This window comes from Musca autumnalis, unplaced genomic scaffold (genome assembly GCF_047663935.1).
Source record: "Musca autumnalis isolate F117 unplaced genomic scaffold, ASM4766393v1 scaffold_3, whole genome shotgun sequence".
NCBI classification, from domain to species: Eukaryota; Metazoa; Arthropoda; class Insecta; order Diptera; family Muscidae; genus Musca; species Musca autumnalis.
In genome coordinates, this window is record NW_027411866.1 from 9,622,952 (window position 1) to 9,637,665 (window position 14,714).

The 14,714-nt window shown below is 31.1% G+C and overlaps 1 protein-coding gene across 6 annotated transcripts in view; it reads right to left on the minus strand.

Annotated features, from left to right (window-relative positions):
* The window catches only part of DAAM (disheveled-associated activator of morphogenesis-like protein), a 290,481-nt gene that overhangs the window by 6,168 nt on the left and 269,599 nt on the right, over positions 1–14,714 (minus strand). For all 6 annotated transcript variants that reach the window (XM_073979556.1, XM_073979557.1, XM_073979558.1 and 3 more), the window contains one exon: positions 5,991–6,569. In XM_073979556.1, coding sequence (XP_073835657.1) covers positions 5,991–6,035 — 45 coding nt within the window. In that variant the 5' untranslated portion in view covers positions 6,036–6,569. The remainder of the gene's footprint in view (positions 1–5,990; positions 6,570–14,714) is intronic.

Genomic DNA, 14,714 nt, shown 5'->3' on the forward strand with positions numbered 1-14,714 from the left:
TGGTTTTGCTTAACTTTTGAAGTGTGGTTTTTCTTTGTTTCATATCAAACAGCTGACCAAAGGCAAAGTAGACTAGCAAAAAAAAACTTATCCGGGTTAATAAGGAAAACCTAGCTACCTACATACCACTAGAGTTGTGCCAAAGGAACTATATGGAACTATCTCGTTCACTTCGCAGTTCCAATGGCCCACCTTTTTTCTTTGAACAAACTGCGTATACTTACTATCACACGTTATATTTAATGATGTTACTCATACGCTTTGGAACTAGTACCAGGAACTAGGAACTAGATGACCCAACTCTACATACCACCTTAAAGCATAATAAGATATACATAAATATGGAATGTTTTTTTAGTTTTATACAAGTTTACGATCTTTTTGACAAATTCGACATCAACCAATAAAACTGAAATTTGTCAATAAACGTGATCTTTGAAAACTACGAAAAATCTGAGAATAAAAATAACAATAACTTTGATAAATGAAGCCTTTTTTGATGCTATTTCTAAGTTTTTGACATTTTATACAAATTTACAATATTTTAAAAATTTTTCAAAATTATTTTTTGGACACCCAAAATCTCTACCAGACCATTTTCACCGAAAGGATGCAATTAAGTTTCATATTTCAAAGGTTTGAGGATTTTGTACCCATTTGCGACGTTTACGACATTTTTCAAAATCATCTTATACACCAAAAATTTATTCCAGAATCATTTCGAACTAAACAAGGTCATTTAATATCCACATTTCAAAGCATTCGACACTTTCTACCTATTTGCGACGTTTACGACATCTTGTATAATTATCATATATACAAAAAAATTATTATGAAACAATTTTGAACAGCACAAACCGCTTAATTGCCATATTTAAACTTATTTGACAACTTTTACCTATTTACGACGTTTGCAACATTTCTTTTAAATTTTGTTTTAAACTCGAAAAATCATCTGCGTGTTGTTTCTGGCTAAATGAAGCATATATTAAGCATATTTGAAATGTAAGGTTCATATTCCAAAGGTTTGGGCATTTTTTATACATTTGCGACGTTTACGACATTTTCGAAAATCATATATTATATACCAGAAGCATTTCGAACTAAACAAGGCAATTTAATGTCCACATTTCAAAGCATTTCACACTTTCTACTTATTTACGACGTTTAAGAATTATTCCTAAACCATTTTGAACTAAACAACCCCGTTTAATTGCCATATTTCAACGTATTTGACTATTTTTACCCATTTACGACGTTTACGACATTTTTTAAAATATTGCTTTAAACACGAAAAATTAGCTGTGGATTGTCTCTGGCCAAATGGAACATCTTATATGCATGTTTCGAAGTTTTTGACATTAAATACAAAATGTCTACGTTTACGACATTATTCAAAATTTTCTATTAAACGCAAAAACTTATATACGAAAACCTTATAAGCACCTCGATCTTAACAAAGCAATTTAATATCCATATTTGACACTTTTTATCTATTTTTGACGCTTTTACCTATTTGCGACATTTTTCAAAAATGTTGTTTTAAACTCGAAAAATCATTTGTAGACCATTCAAGGAAGGATGAAGGATCTAATCTGCATATTTCGAAGTTTTCGACAATTTATAAATATTTTCGACGTTTACGACAATATCCAAAATTTAATATTAAACACAAAAACTCATCTACCGATCAATTCGATCTAAACCAAACTATACGTTTACGACATATTTCCTACGTTTACGAAATTTTTCAAAATTTTCTATTTTTTTCTATTAAACACAAGATCCCATTGGTCGACCATTTCGATCTAAACAAAACCATTTAATATCCACATTTCAAAGAGTTTGCTACTTTTTATCTATTTACGACGTTTATGACATTTTTAAAAATTTGTCGTAAACTCTAATAATCATCTAAACGCCATTTCTCACTAAAATGTATATTTATAGTGTTCATTTTCACTAGTTTTTGACCTTTTATAAACATTTGTGACGTTTACGACATTTTTAAAAATTTTCTTCCAAACTGAAAAAACACAAATTTAAGAAAAAACTCACCTGTCAACCATATCGACCTAAACAAAACCATTTTATTTCCACATTTCAAAGCGTTTGGTAGTTTTTAAATATTTACGACGTTTACGACATTTTTTAAAATTTGTCGTAAACTCGAATAATCATCTAAAAGCCATTTCTCACTAAAATGTATATTTATAGTTTTCATATTCACTAGTTTTTGACCTTTTATACCTATTTACGACGTTTACGACATTTTTCAAAACTTTCTTTCGAAACTGAAAAACTAATCTACAGGCCATTTCTAACAAAATGAACCTTCTAATATAAAAAAAAACACAAATTTAAGAAAAAACTCATCTGTCAACCACATCGATCTAAACAAAACCATTTTATATCCACATTTCAAAGCGTTTGGTACTTTTTACATATTTACGACGTTTACGACATTTTTTAAAAAATTGTCGTAAACTCTAATAATCATCTAAAAGCCATTTGTCACTAAAATGTATATTTATAGTGTTCATATTCGCTAGTTTTTGACCTCTTATACCTATTTACGACGTTTACGACATTTTTCAAAACTTTCTTTCGAAGCTGAAAAACTAATCTACAGGCCATTTCAGACAAATTTAACCATCTAATATGCTTATTTCACCGTTTGTAACATTTTATACCTATTTACGACCTTTACGACATTTTTCAAAAATAGTGTTGTAAAACTCTCAAAATTATCTACATGCCACATCTGGCAATAATAAACCCCATTTATCAAAATAAACGCCAATAATTTTTCATAAAGGGGAAAAAATTTGCTTTGTTAGCGACTTATCAAGATTTTTGTTGGGATTAAAAAAAGAAAAAAATGGGAAAAATATGTAAAAAATAAATTTATAATCAAACTGCAAAGTATCTATGAAACTATGTAAGAATGAGTGTGAGTATGTTTGCCTGCGGTTGTTGTAAGTTCGTATGTTCCAAAGTTATGTACTCGTACTCTAAATTTTTTAAGGGGGGATCGATTTCAACATTTAATGGTTGTTTTTGCTTGATCAGTATTTTTGTTTCTTATTTAGTTCAATTATAATTTTTTGCAAATGTTGTAGAAAAGTTGTGAAATATGAAAATAATATGGAGTGGAATTTTGAAATGGGGGGAAAACATATTTTTATGGGGGATATAATGGAAACGGACATATGTACATATTTAAGGAAAATATTAGGGACATTTTTATCCATATAAATCCCGAAATTTGAGAAATAATTTATTTACCGAGTTAATTTGTTTGGAGACATATAGTGAAATTTAGTAAGGAATATTTCTTTCCTTGATACGTTTCCCCTACAATCAGATTTTGTGGGAGAAATTGGCATATATTCAAAATAAAATATGAAATTGACCAAAAACTTATTATTTTTGATAAACTCAATTTGTTGCCGTTATTTCATAGATATAGACTATAGCCAGTGATTTATTTTATTCGGGGGCTTATAGTGAAATTCGATGTAGAATATTTCTTCCCTTGGCACACGTCCTCTACAATAAGGTTTTGTGGGAGAAATTGGCATTTTTTCAAAATAGAGTAAGAATTGACCAAAAATTTATTATTTTTGATGAATCAAAATTGTTATCGATATTTCATAGATATAGACTATAGACACAGATTCCTTTTGTTTGGGAGCTTATAGTGAAATTCGATGTAGAATATTTCTTCCCTGGGCACACTTCCTCTACAATAACGTTTTGTGGGAGAAATTGGTATTTTTTCAAAATACAGTAAGAATTCGACCAAAAATTTAATATTTTTGATAAATCAAATTTCTTATCGATATTTCATAGATATAGACTATAGCCACGGATATCTTTTGTTCGGGAGCTTATAGTGAAATTCAATGAAGAATATTTCTTCCCTTGGCACACATCCCCTACAATCAAGTTTTGTGGGAGAAATTGGTATTTTTTCCAAATATAGTAAGAATTCGGTCAAAAAATTTAATATTTTTGATAAATCAAATTTGTTACCGATATTTCATAGATATGGACTATAGCCACTGATTTCCTTTGTTCGGGGGCTAATAGTAAAATTCGATGAGGAACATTTCATCGCTTGACATATTTTCCCTACAATCAAGTTTTGTGGGAGAAATTGGTATCTTTTCAAAATGGAGTAAGAAGTTGACCAAAAATTGATAATTTTTGATCAATCGAAAATGTTATCGATATTTGATAGATATGGACTTTAGCCACTGATTTCTTTTGTTTGGGAGCTTATAGTGAAATTCGATGCAGATTATATTTTTCTTTGACACATTTCCCATACAAAGAGGTTTTCGGGGAGAAAATAGAGTAAGAATTGACCAAAAATGTATTATTTTTGATAAATCAAAATTTTTATCGATATTTCATAGATATATACTATAGCAACAGATTTCATTTGTTCGGGGGATTATAGTGAAATTGTAGGTAGAAAATTTCTTCCCTTGACACAATTCCCATGGAATAATTTTTTTCAAAAGAGTAAGAATTTGACCAATATGTATTATTTTTCATAAATTGAAATTATTACCGATATTTCATACATATAGACAACAGCTACAGTTTTCTGGTGTTCTGGAGCCCATAGTGGAAATCCATGTGGAATATTTCTTCCCTTGACACATTTCCCCTACAAGCGAGTTTTGTGGGAGAAATTGACATATTTCCAAAAAAGGAAAATTGACCAAAAAATTATTTTTTGACATACCCCAATTAATATCGATATTTCAAAGATATAGACTATAGCTACAGGTTTCTGGTGTTCCATGACATATAGTAGAATTTGATGTAGAATAATTCTTCCCTTGACACATTTCCCCTATAATCACATTTTGTGGGAGAAAATTTCACCTTTTCAAATGAAAATATGAAATCGACCAAATATCAATTATTTTTGATATTTTCGAACTTTTAATATATAAATACTATAGCTACTGTTTTTTTTTTCTTTAGCGACTTATGGTGGAATTTTATTAATATTATTATCTTCTTTGAGGTCTTTTGCCTGGAGTGAAGGTTTATGGCGAAAATTTGCAAAATTTCAAAATAAAGTATGAAAATGTCCAAAAACTAATTATTCAATTTAGTTACAATTTTTGAGATATATTCTATTTCTATAGATATCATTTGTCAGGGGACTAATAGGGAAATTTGCTGTAGAAGATTTCTTTCATTTATACCCTTATCCTAATATCAACTTTTGTGGGTGAAATTGTCCCATTTAGTGAAAAAGTAGTAATTCGACCAAAAACGATTTTTTTTGATATATTCAAATTTGTTGGCGATATTACGTAGCTATAGACTATATTAACTGATTTCTTTTGTTCGAAGCCTCCTATTCAAAATCGATGAGGATTATTTCTCTCCTTAACACCTTTCCCCTGCAGACGTAGTTTGGGTGAGAAAATGTCAAATTTTCAAAATAAAGTACGAAACTGACCAAAAAGTTTTTATTTTCCTTATATCCAAATTGTTTGCGACATTTCCTAGTAATAGACTATAGCTATAGATTTCTTTTGTTCCCAGGCCTATAATGAAATTTCGTGTACAATTTTTCTTCCTCTGACACCAAAGAGCTAAAGTCATGCATTGCTATACAAGTTGGCCCTTTTCCAAACTACATTTTTAATTTTGTTTCATTTTGTAAATTTTATATGTGTGTTTGTATTTCGTGAATACCCTTAATGTCAACTCAAAAGCTTTTGAATAAATCAAGAAAATATCTTGGCTTCTAGAACAGTTAGCTAAAAATGCGTAGGTTCTAATGTTTTATACAAAAAACCACACAAAAACCCAAAAACTCTTTATAACGCCCAAGCTCTTCCACAAAAAAACTCCAAAATTTATACATTTCCGTTACAAGTCTCTTGGCCGACAGATTACCACTAAGAACTGCCAATTTTAATATTACTATTATGCAATTAAATGAAGACATTTACCTGAAAACACCCACACCAACCACGTCTACCACGAAATGCTGGCATTTTCTTTTGCTGTTGGTGACGATAGAATTTCTGTAGTGGCGTTTCGCGTACCGCTTCACTTTTTGCTGAATCTTTGCCGTTAAACGAATAACCAAAGGTATAACCTAAAATATTATTGGCATAAAAGGAATTACCACCACTACCATCATCTTTTCCAATGCCGGACGTTGGATCGTTAGTGCCGTCACCAGGGCCACCACTGCCGTTATTGCTATTTTGCCAATAGCGTTGTAAACTGTGCAGACAATTTAGTTCCGGTAGACGAGCTTTTAATTGACTAAAATCAAAACGCTGGTGAAAGGATGTTGATGATGTGTCGCTGGTGGCACTGTTGGCGGTGCCGCCGTTGCCGTTATGGTGCAGCTGATGATGGGGATGCAGATGATGGGGACTAAGAGTTTGCTGTTGATGCTGCTGGAGACTGGCTGGTTTTTGCAGTGTACTATCTGGGGTGGTCTGCAGTGAATCGTTGTTGGCACTTAGCGTATCAGGTTCATTGGTACAGCTGCTGATGGTGGGACACGACTGTAGAGTCTGGAAAATAGAAAGGATAATTTAGTTTTTTGCTTTTTTAATATTAATAACTATTAGAAAATATGATTAATGTTAAAGAAATAAGTTAATAAGTTTCTCTTGTAGCAGATGATTGGGATCTCATTTGTTGGAAATTTACCCTACAGGCTTGAAACACCTTTTCTGCCAAACATAACTTGCAAAGCAATGGTTTTGCTTTTGGAGATTTTTATGAGTTTTCTTTTTCTGTTTTTGGTCAACAATAATTTGTTAACTTATCTTACAATATGGCCATAATGGCCTAACATTTGATTGTCATCTGAATGTGGTGGAAATAACATGCGTCGAACAGTGTTAACATAACACAGTCAGCTACGGATAAGTAAGTTTCCACAATAGGATGATGGAGGTTTAGACTTTCGCGTAAAAATCACTTCCTTTGCCCGGAAACTTCTCTCTAACCTCAAAATTGAAAAATCAATAATCTTTGCACACATGGACTAAACCAATACTGCAGTTATAAGGTATTTTTATAGAATCTTAACTAGGCCTTATTTTTGTAACATCAATTCATTTGGTGTGAAAAATTCTCCCTAACCTCAAAACAAAAATCTGAAAGCTTTACACTGTTAAAGAAAAATCAATGTCTTTTCAGTAAGGGATTGTTTGAAATAAGAAACAGCTTTCAGATTCCCAATATCAATGCTTTTAATAAAAAAATTCTCTCTAACCTCAAAATTGAAAAATCTAAAATCTTTGCACACTTAAACAAAATCAATATTTTGTTGATAATAAATTATCACTGAACATAAAACAGCTTTTGGTTTCGCAATATCAATTCTTTTCATTTTTGTAAAATCAATTAATTTGATGTGAAAAATTCTCCCTAACCTCAAAACTAAAATATCTGAAATCTTTTCACTGTTAAAGAAAAATCTATGTTTTTTAATAAGGAATTAATTGCAAATAGGAACCAACTTTCAGATTCCCAATAATAAATCTTTTGATAAAAAAATTCTCCCTAACCTCAAAACCAAAATATCTGAAATCTTTGCACCGTTGAGGAAAAATCAATGTTTTTAATAAGGAATTAATTGGAAAGAGGAAATAACTTTCAGATTCCCAATAATAAATTATTCTTATTTTTGTAACATCAATTAATTTGAATTAATTTGAAATTCTCCCTAACCTCAAAACTTTAAAAATCAAAAATCTTTGCGCTGTTAAGGAAAAATCGATGTTTTTTAATAAGGAATTAATTGGAAATAGGAAACCACTTTTAGATTCCCAATATCAATGCTTTTATAAAAAAAATTCTCCCTAACCTCAAAATTGAAAAATCTAAAATCTTTACACACTTGAACGAAGCCAATATTTTCTTAATAATAAATAATTACTGAACATTAAGCAGCTCTTAGTTTCGCAATATAAATTCATTTGTTCGAAAATTTCACCCTAACCTCAAAACAAAAAAAAAAAAAATAATAAAAACCATTGCACACATTGACTAAACCAACGCTGCATTGCTGAGACATTTTTAACGAATGTAAAATTGGTTTTCATTTTTCAATATCAATTAATTTGCTTAAAAAATTCTCCTTAACCTCAAAATGGAAAATTTTAAAATCCTTGCGCAAAAAGACTGAACTTAGTCCCGGGCCACACTAGAGTAATTTCATTGAAATTTTGACATGAAATTATGCGTCTATAGATCGAGTTCCATAAAAGAGTAAAATCATGAAATTGCTGTAGTGGGAAATTCAACCTAAGAACACCTAATTTCATGAAATTTTTTAATGAAATTCACTCTAGTGTGGACCGGGACTTATGTTTTTACCAAAGCTGCATTGTTGAGTGATTTTTAACGAATATGAAATTGGCTTTCAATTTTCAGTATCAATTCATTTGCTTAAAAAACTCTCCCTAACCTCAAAATTGAACATTTTAAAATCCTTGCGCTCAAAGACAAAAACTTGTGTCTATATATGTGAATTGTAGGAGAATAACTTTCGCTGGTTCACCAGAAGCCCTAGTCACATGGAACTGAAATTGAAAAAACCAGACATAGTTATCCCTAACCAAACAGACGTAATTCTCTCTAACCTCAAAACTGAAGATTTAAAAAGACAAACAAGTCCGTTTTCAAGGGGCCGTTCATTTGACACAGATCATTCGAGATCTTTATAATACTGGTCCCTATTTGCTACTAATTCAAATAGATTCTTTCAAAATCTCTCGAAATAGTTTCTTTGTATAGTTCCAATTAAGAGGAGTTACCTGTAACCCATTACTCCCCACATAACTTTATTGTTATTGCAACAATGCTGTTGCGTTTTATTGTTTGAATTGCAACAGCTAGCCAGGCCACTCAGTTAGCCAGCCATCCCAGCCGGTATGTAATATATGATGGTGGCAGGCGGCTTTTCTGGTCAGCTGATGTTGCAACAATTTTGTATGATGTCCCCTCTCACTACCTCTCTAGGCCACCACAATATTTCCCTACCACCGCAACCATCAGACCTCATATCTTATTGACGATTTTTTTTTTTTTTTCAGTTTGGCGCCTAATGTGCAACGATGATATGCACAAATGACCATTTGTTGCAATATATAGATGAAGTATTTGAGTGAACAATATGGGAACTTTCACTAAAAAACAAAAAGAAAAACAAACAACAACAATACAAAGACGTTTCGCAAAAGTTCGAAAAGTTGAGTAAATTTTCCGTTGTCTAAAAATAAATTGCGAATGTAAAAAATTATAGCTGGACACTTTTTGGCGACGAAAAGACGCATCAAAGCCAAGACAAGCCGGCCATAAGAGGTTATGGGAAACAAGGAAGAAAAGGATATGGGCCAATTAACTAATACCCAAAAGTCACACAGAAGATAAGGAAGGAAGTTGAGATAAGTGATTAGTTGATTTGAGTTTAAAAGGAAAGAAAATGTACTTTTTACTTTAATGGCCCATGGTCAAGCTGTGATAATGTGGACCAATGTGGGGGTATTAAAATATTTCGTGTTTGAATATTTGATGATATTTTATTGAAAAACTTACATTTAAACCCACTAAGTAGTTAAAAAATGGCGGAGCAGCAAAATTTCATTAAAAGTGGTTTCTAAAATGGTCGATAGTATAAATTACACTGCCACAGGGTGATTCAGTAATTATCCTAGACATAAACCTTCGGTCGGTATGTATGTTGAGGAAAAGATGAAACGACTCAATTGCCAATCATTTTCAATAGATGGAGTTAACCTCTGTTATTACGATATCATATCAATGCTTTAACCGCTAATACCCCATTTGCACGTAACTGGATTTAATAAACCCACTGGGTTTCAAATGTCAATTCCATAGCGCAAAAGTCTGATAAAAAAGCCCTAATGCAAACGGTTTGAATATATATGGATTTTAGCCAGTGATTTCTTTTATTCGAGTGCTTGTAGATACAATTAAGTTTTGTAGGAGAAATTGGTATCTTTTCAAAATAGAGTAAGAAGATTACTAAAAATTTATTGTTTATTTTTTTTTGTTTAATTTAAATTGTTAGCGATATTTTATAGATATAGACTTAAGCCACTGATTTCTTTTCTTTGGGGGGTTATAGTGAAATTCGATGCTGGACATTTCTTACCTTGAAACAATTTCCCTAAAATCAAGTTTTTTGGGAGAAATGGGTATCTCTTCAAAATAGAGTAAAAAGTTGACCAAAAATGCATTATTTTTGGATGAATTAAAATTGTTACCGACATTTTATAGATATAGGCTATTACAATTGATTTATTTTAGTGAAATTCGATGTAGAATATGTCTTATCTTGACAATCAAGTTTAAAATAGACTAAGAAGTCGACCAAAAATGTATTACTTTGATAAACCAAAATTGTTACCGATATTTTATAGAGATAGACTATAGCCACTTATTTCTTTTTCTTGGGGACTTATATCGAAATTCGATGTAGAATTTTTCATATCTCGACACATTTCCCCTACAATCAAGTTTTGAGGGAAAAAATGGTATCTTTTCAAAAAAATTTAAGAAGTTGACCAAAAATTTTGTATATTCGATTAATCAAAATTGTTGCCAATATTTTGTAGACAAATACTATATCCGCTAACTTCCGTTGTTCGGGAGCATGTAGTGAAATTGGATTTAGCATATTTTTTTCCTCTAAACAATTCCCCTGCGGTCGAGTTTTGTGGAAGAAATTGGTATCTTATCAAAGTTGACCAAAAATGTAATATTTTTGATGAATGCAAATTTTTTATCTATATTTCATAGATATAGACTATAGCCACTGATTTCTTTTGTGTGAAGACTTATAGTGAAATTTGAAGTAGAAAATTGTTAGCCTTGAAAAAATCGTTTCTTTCTGGGAGAAATGGGTATCTTTTAAAAATAGAGTACTAACATGCCCAAAAATGTATAATGCTATTATAATGTGGACAGATTATCGTCTAGGAAAACTTCATGTATTTGTACAAAGCGTAGTTTTAAACTCAATAAGTAGTTATGTAGTGGCGTAGCAGAACAAAACCAGATTAAAAAGTCCCAGAAATGTCCGAAAGAGGAGCTAGTGCTTTCACCGTGCCATTATCATCGACACAAACCTTCGATTGGTGACTATATTCACCATTACCAAGACACGGCATGAATATAGTCCCAGAAATGGCCGATAGAGGAACGAGCTAGTGCTGTTACAGGGTGATTCAGCCCCCATCATTGATACAAACCATCGGTTGGGAAGTATAATCACCATATCAAAGACATATGTGTCATAGAGTTTTAAATTACATTTACATTAATGAAATCGAGTGGATTTCAAATGTCAATTCCTTTGCGCATACGTCAAACAAAATCTCATCTGAAATCCATTGGATTTCATTTGACGTTTAAGCAATGGAATTGACAGTTGAAATCGAGTGGACTTCGCAAATGTAAACCTAGCATTAGACTTTTTTGTTTATCCTTTCCCGCAAGTACCTACCTACTTTTTTTGTTTATCCATTCCCGCAAGTACCTACCTACTTCCTTTCCAAATTTTAATCCCCCTTTTTATTCCTAATGAAAACAAAACCTACAACTGCATATTGTTGTAATTTTAATACAAAAATAATAGCCAATAATAATTTCATCAAATTCAAATTAAGTGCATGCAAAGCAACATAGCTTCTTGCAATCAACAACAAAGATATAATTCTTCAAAATCGTAAACCAACCCATTTTTAATCATTTTTTGTTTTTTTTTTTTCAAAATCACCATCAAACAGGCACACAGAAACCGCATCATAATCAAATGGTTTCACGAAACCGAAAAGAAAAAAAAAAAAAAATAATCAATTTCTTTATACAAAACAACACCTCACCAACCAACAATAATAATGTCATAATAATCTTCACTCGTCAAGTACCTACAACACCTTAAAATAGATACACCACACAGCAAAAGAAATAATCATAAAAAATACGACAGGTCTGACCAATTGTAGTTTTGATTCCATCATAAAAAAAAAAAAAAACAAATTGTGAACCTGCAATTGTTGTAATAAAAAATAATAAAAAATACAACACCTATCAAAAATTACTTAAAACACCTCATCGGCATAATCTGTTTATGTATATTAGGGTGCAATGAAGAAGTTGAAGCTTGAAAGTTACATTCCATGGGATATTGAAAATTATAATCTGTATTTAGACGATTCTGATGGAAGGACCAAAATAATTAATACATATTTAATTACAATTTAACAGCCTAGCGCTTGATTGGGAATACGATAATTTTGTTTTATTTTAGGAATACATTTGGTCCTTCGAGTCGGATGAAAACAAAATATGGAGAACACTTTTATTCTTTAACAGTTGGTCCTTATCTCATAAGCCCTCACTAATAATAGACGTTCCCGTTCCCACAAAAATTTTACTTGCTTTTTCCTGTACCTAATCCTCACCCAAAACACACCTATTTGGGATCTTCTATCATTTGTGTAAACAAGGATCTAGTACCGTGGAAAGAAAACACTTCTTTCCTTTTTGAATGCTATACATGCACTGATTTATTAAAAGTAAAAATGTTCTTAATAACTAAATACAAAAATATTACTTAACCTACTTAAACTAGTGTGTAGAAAAGAGAAAGAGTGCACATATGTATGTGTACGAACGCATCTGCCTTTCAATCTTATGGAGAGTTCATAACACACACCCTATGTGGCAAGCAGACATGCCGCACATGCTACTCAGCCTGCAACTTAGATTGCTCGCCGTAATCTTAAACAAACATACCACATGTAGCAATGAAAACCTTCTATCTATTTTTATTCTATCGACCTCCTACGATAAGTCGGTCTGCTTACCACATGTTTACTAGGGTTATGACTTTTTTACAACCTCATATCCCTGTATCATAGCGTGATGAGTTTTGCCATAAGATTAAATAAAATCTTAATTATAAGGTGATTCGGTGAAAAAACCTCACGCACAAAATGATTTTAAAATTTGAATTTATCAAAATTATGGAAAATTTTTTGAAGCCACTGAAAACAGATATATAATTGAAAATAAACTTTAGAGCCACATGAGATAATTAAAATGACATAAAATTTATTTCTCACTATTTTTCTTCAATTCTGAGAATCGTAAAAATGTCGTAAACGCTTTTATTCAAAAATATAATTTTTTAACAAAAAACAAAAAATTTTAAATTTTTCCAAAGTGACTTTTTTCGCGACTTTTTTAATATTTTAATGAAATAAACGTTATTATAGTTATTAGTAGGCTTATATTTATTCATTCGTGCAACAAAAAATAATTTTTTGAAAAAAAATTTTTTTTCATTTCATATATTTTTTTAAAAAAATATTTTTTTAAAATCGATTTGTGCGTGAACTTTTTTTATATTTCAAGGAAATAAACGATAGCATAGTGATTAATAGGCAAAAGTTCATTCATCCCTGCTACAGGAAATCATTTTTGAGGAAAAATGTCAAAAAGTCATAACCCTAGTGTGTAGATTAAAGAGATCTTGTTGTTAAATAGGGATCTACTTTCAATACACTCCACCTGAAAAGGGTAAACATTAGGGTTATGACTTTTTGACATTTTTCCTCAAAAATGATTTCCTGTAGCAGGGATGAATGAACTTTTGCCTATTAATCACTATGCTATCGTTTATTTCCTTGAAATATAAAAAAAGTTCACGCACAAATCGATTTTAAAAAAATATTTTTTTAAAAAAATATATGAAATGAAAAAAAATTTTTTTTCAAAAAATTATTTTTTGTTGCACGAATGAATAAATATAAGCCTACTAATAACTATAATAACGTTTATTTCATTAAAATATTAAAAAAGTCGCGAAAAAAGTCACTTTGGAAAAATTTAAAATTTTTTGTTTTTTGTTAAAAAATTATATTTTTGAATAAAAGCGTTTACGACATTTTTACGATTCTCAGAATTGAAGAAAAATAGTGAGAAATAAATTTTATGTCATTTTAATTATCTCATGTGGCTCTAAAGTTTATTTTCAATTATATATCTGTTTTCAGTGACTTCAAAAAATTTTCCATAATTTTGATAAATTCAAATTTTAAAATCATTTTGTGCGTGAGGTTTTTTCACCGAATCACCTTATAATTAAGATTTTATTTAATCTTATGGCAAAACTCATCACGCTATGATACAGGGATATGAGGTTGTAAAAAAGTCATAACCCTACTACACACACAACCCTCACCAAGACATTCACCATCTTTATTATAAACTATGCCTGTTTACTACATGAACAATTTGTTATGCCGATGGTTCGAAGACATCATCATCAGAGTAGTTGACTGGAAAGCGAAGAATATGCCGTGTTCGTCAGTGGTGATACCTCAGAACCCCCCCCCCCCCCCCCCCCCCAAAAAAAAAAAAAAAACAATCCTATAGATCCTCCTAGGAAGTTCACCATGAAAGAGCAGTAAAATTCCATTAAAAAAGTACCAGGAATGACCGGTAGATGAGGTAGTTCTGTCATAGGGTGATTCAGCCATTATCGTAGACACAAATCTTCAGTCGGTAAGTGTGTTCACCATACCCAAGACGCAGATTGTGTCATACAGTTTGAAAGAGATCACAATTGTATTAACAACTTGAAGCTTTAATAAAGTGGGTCGATTTGTGTG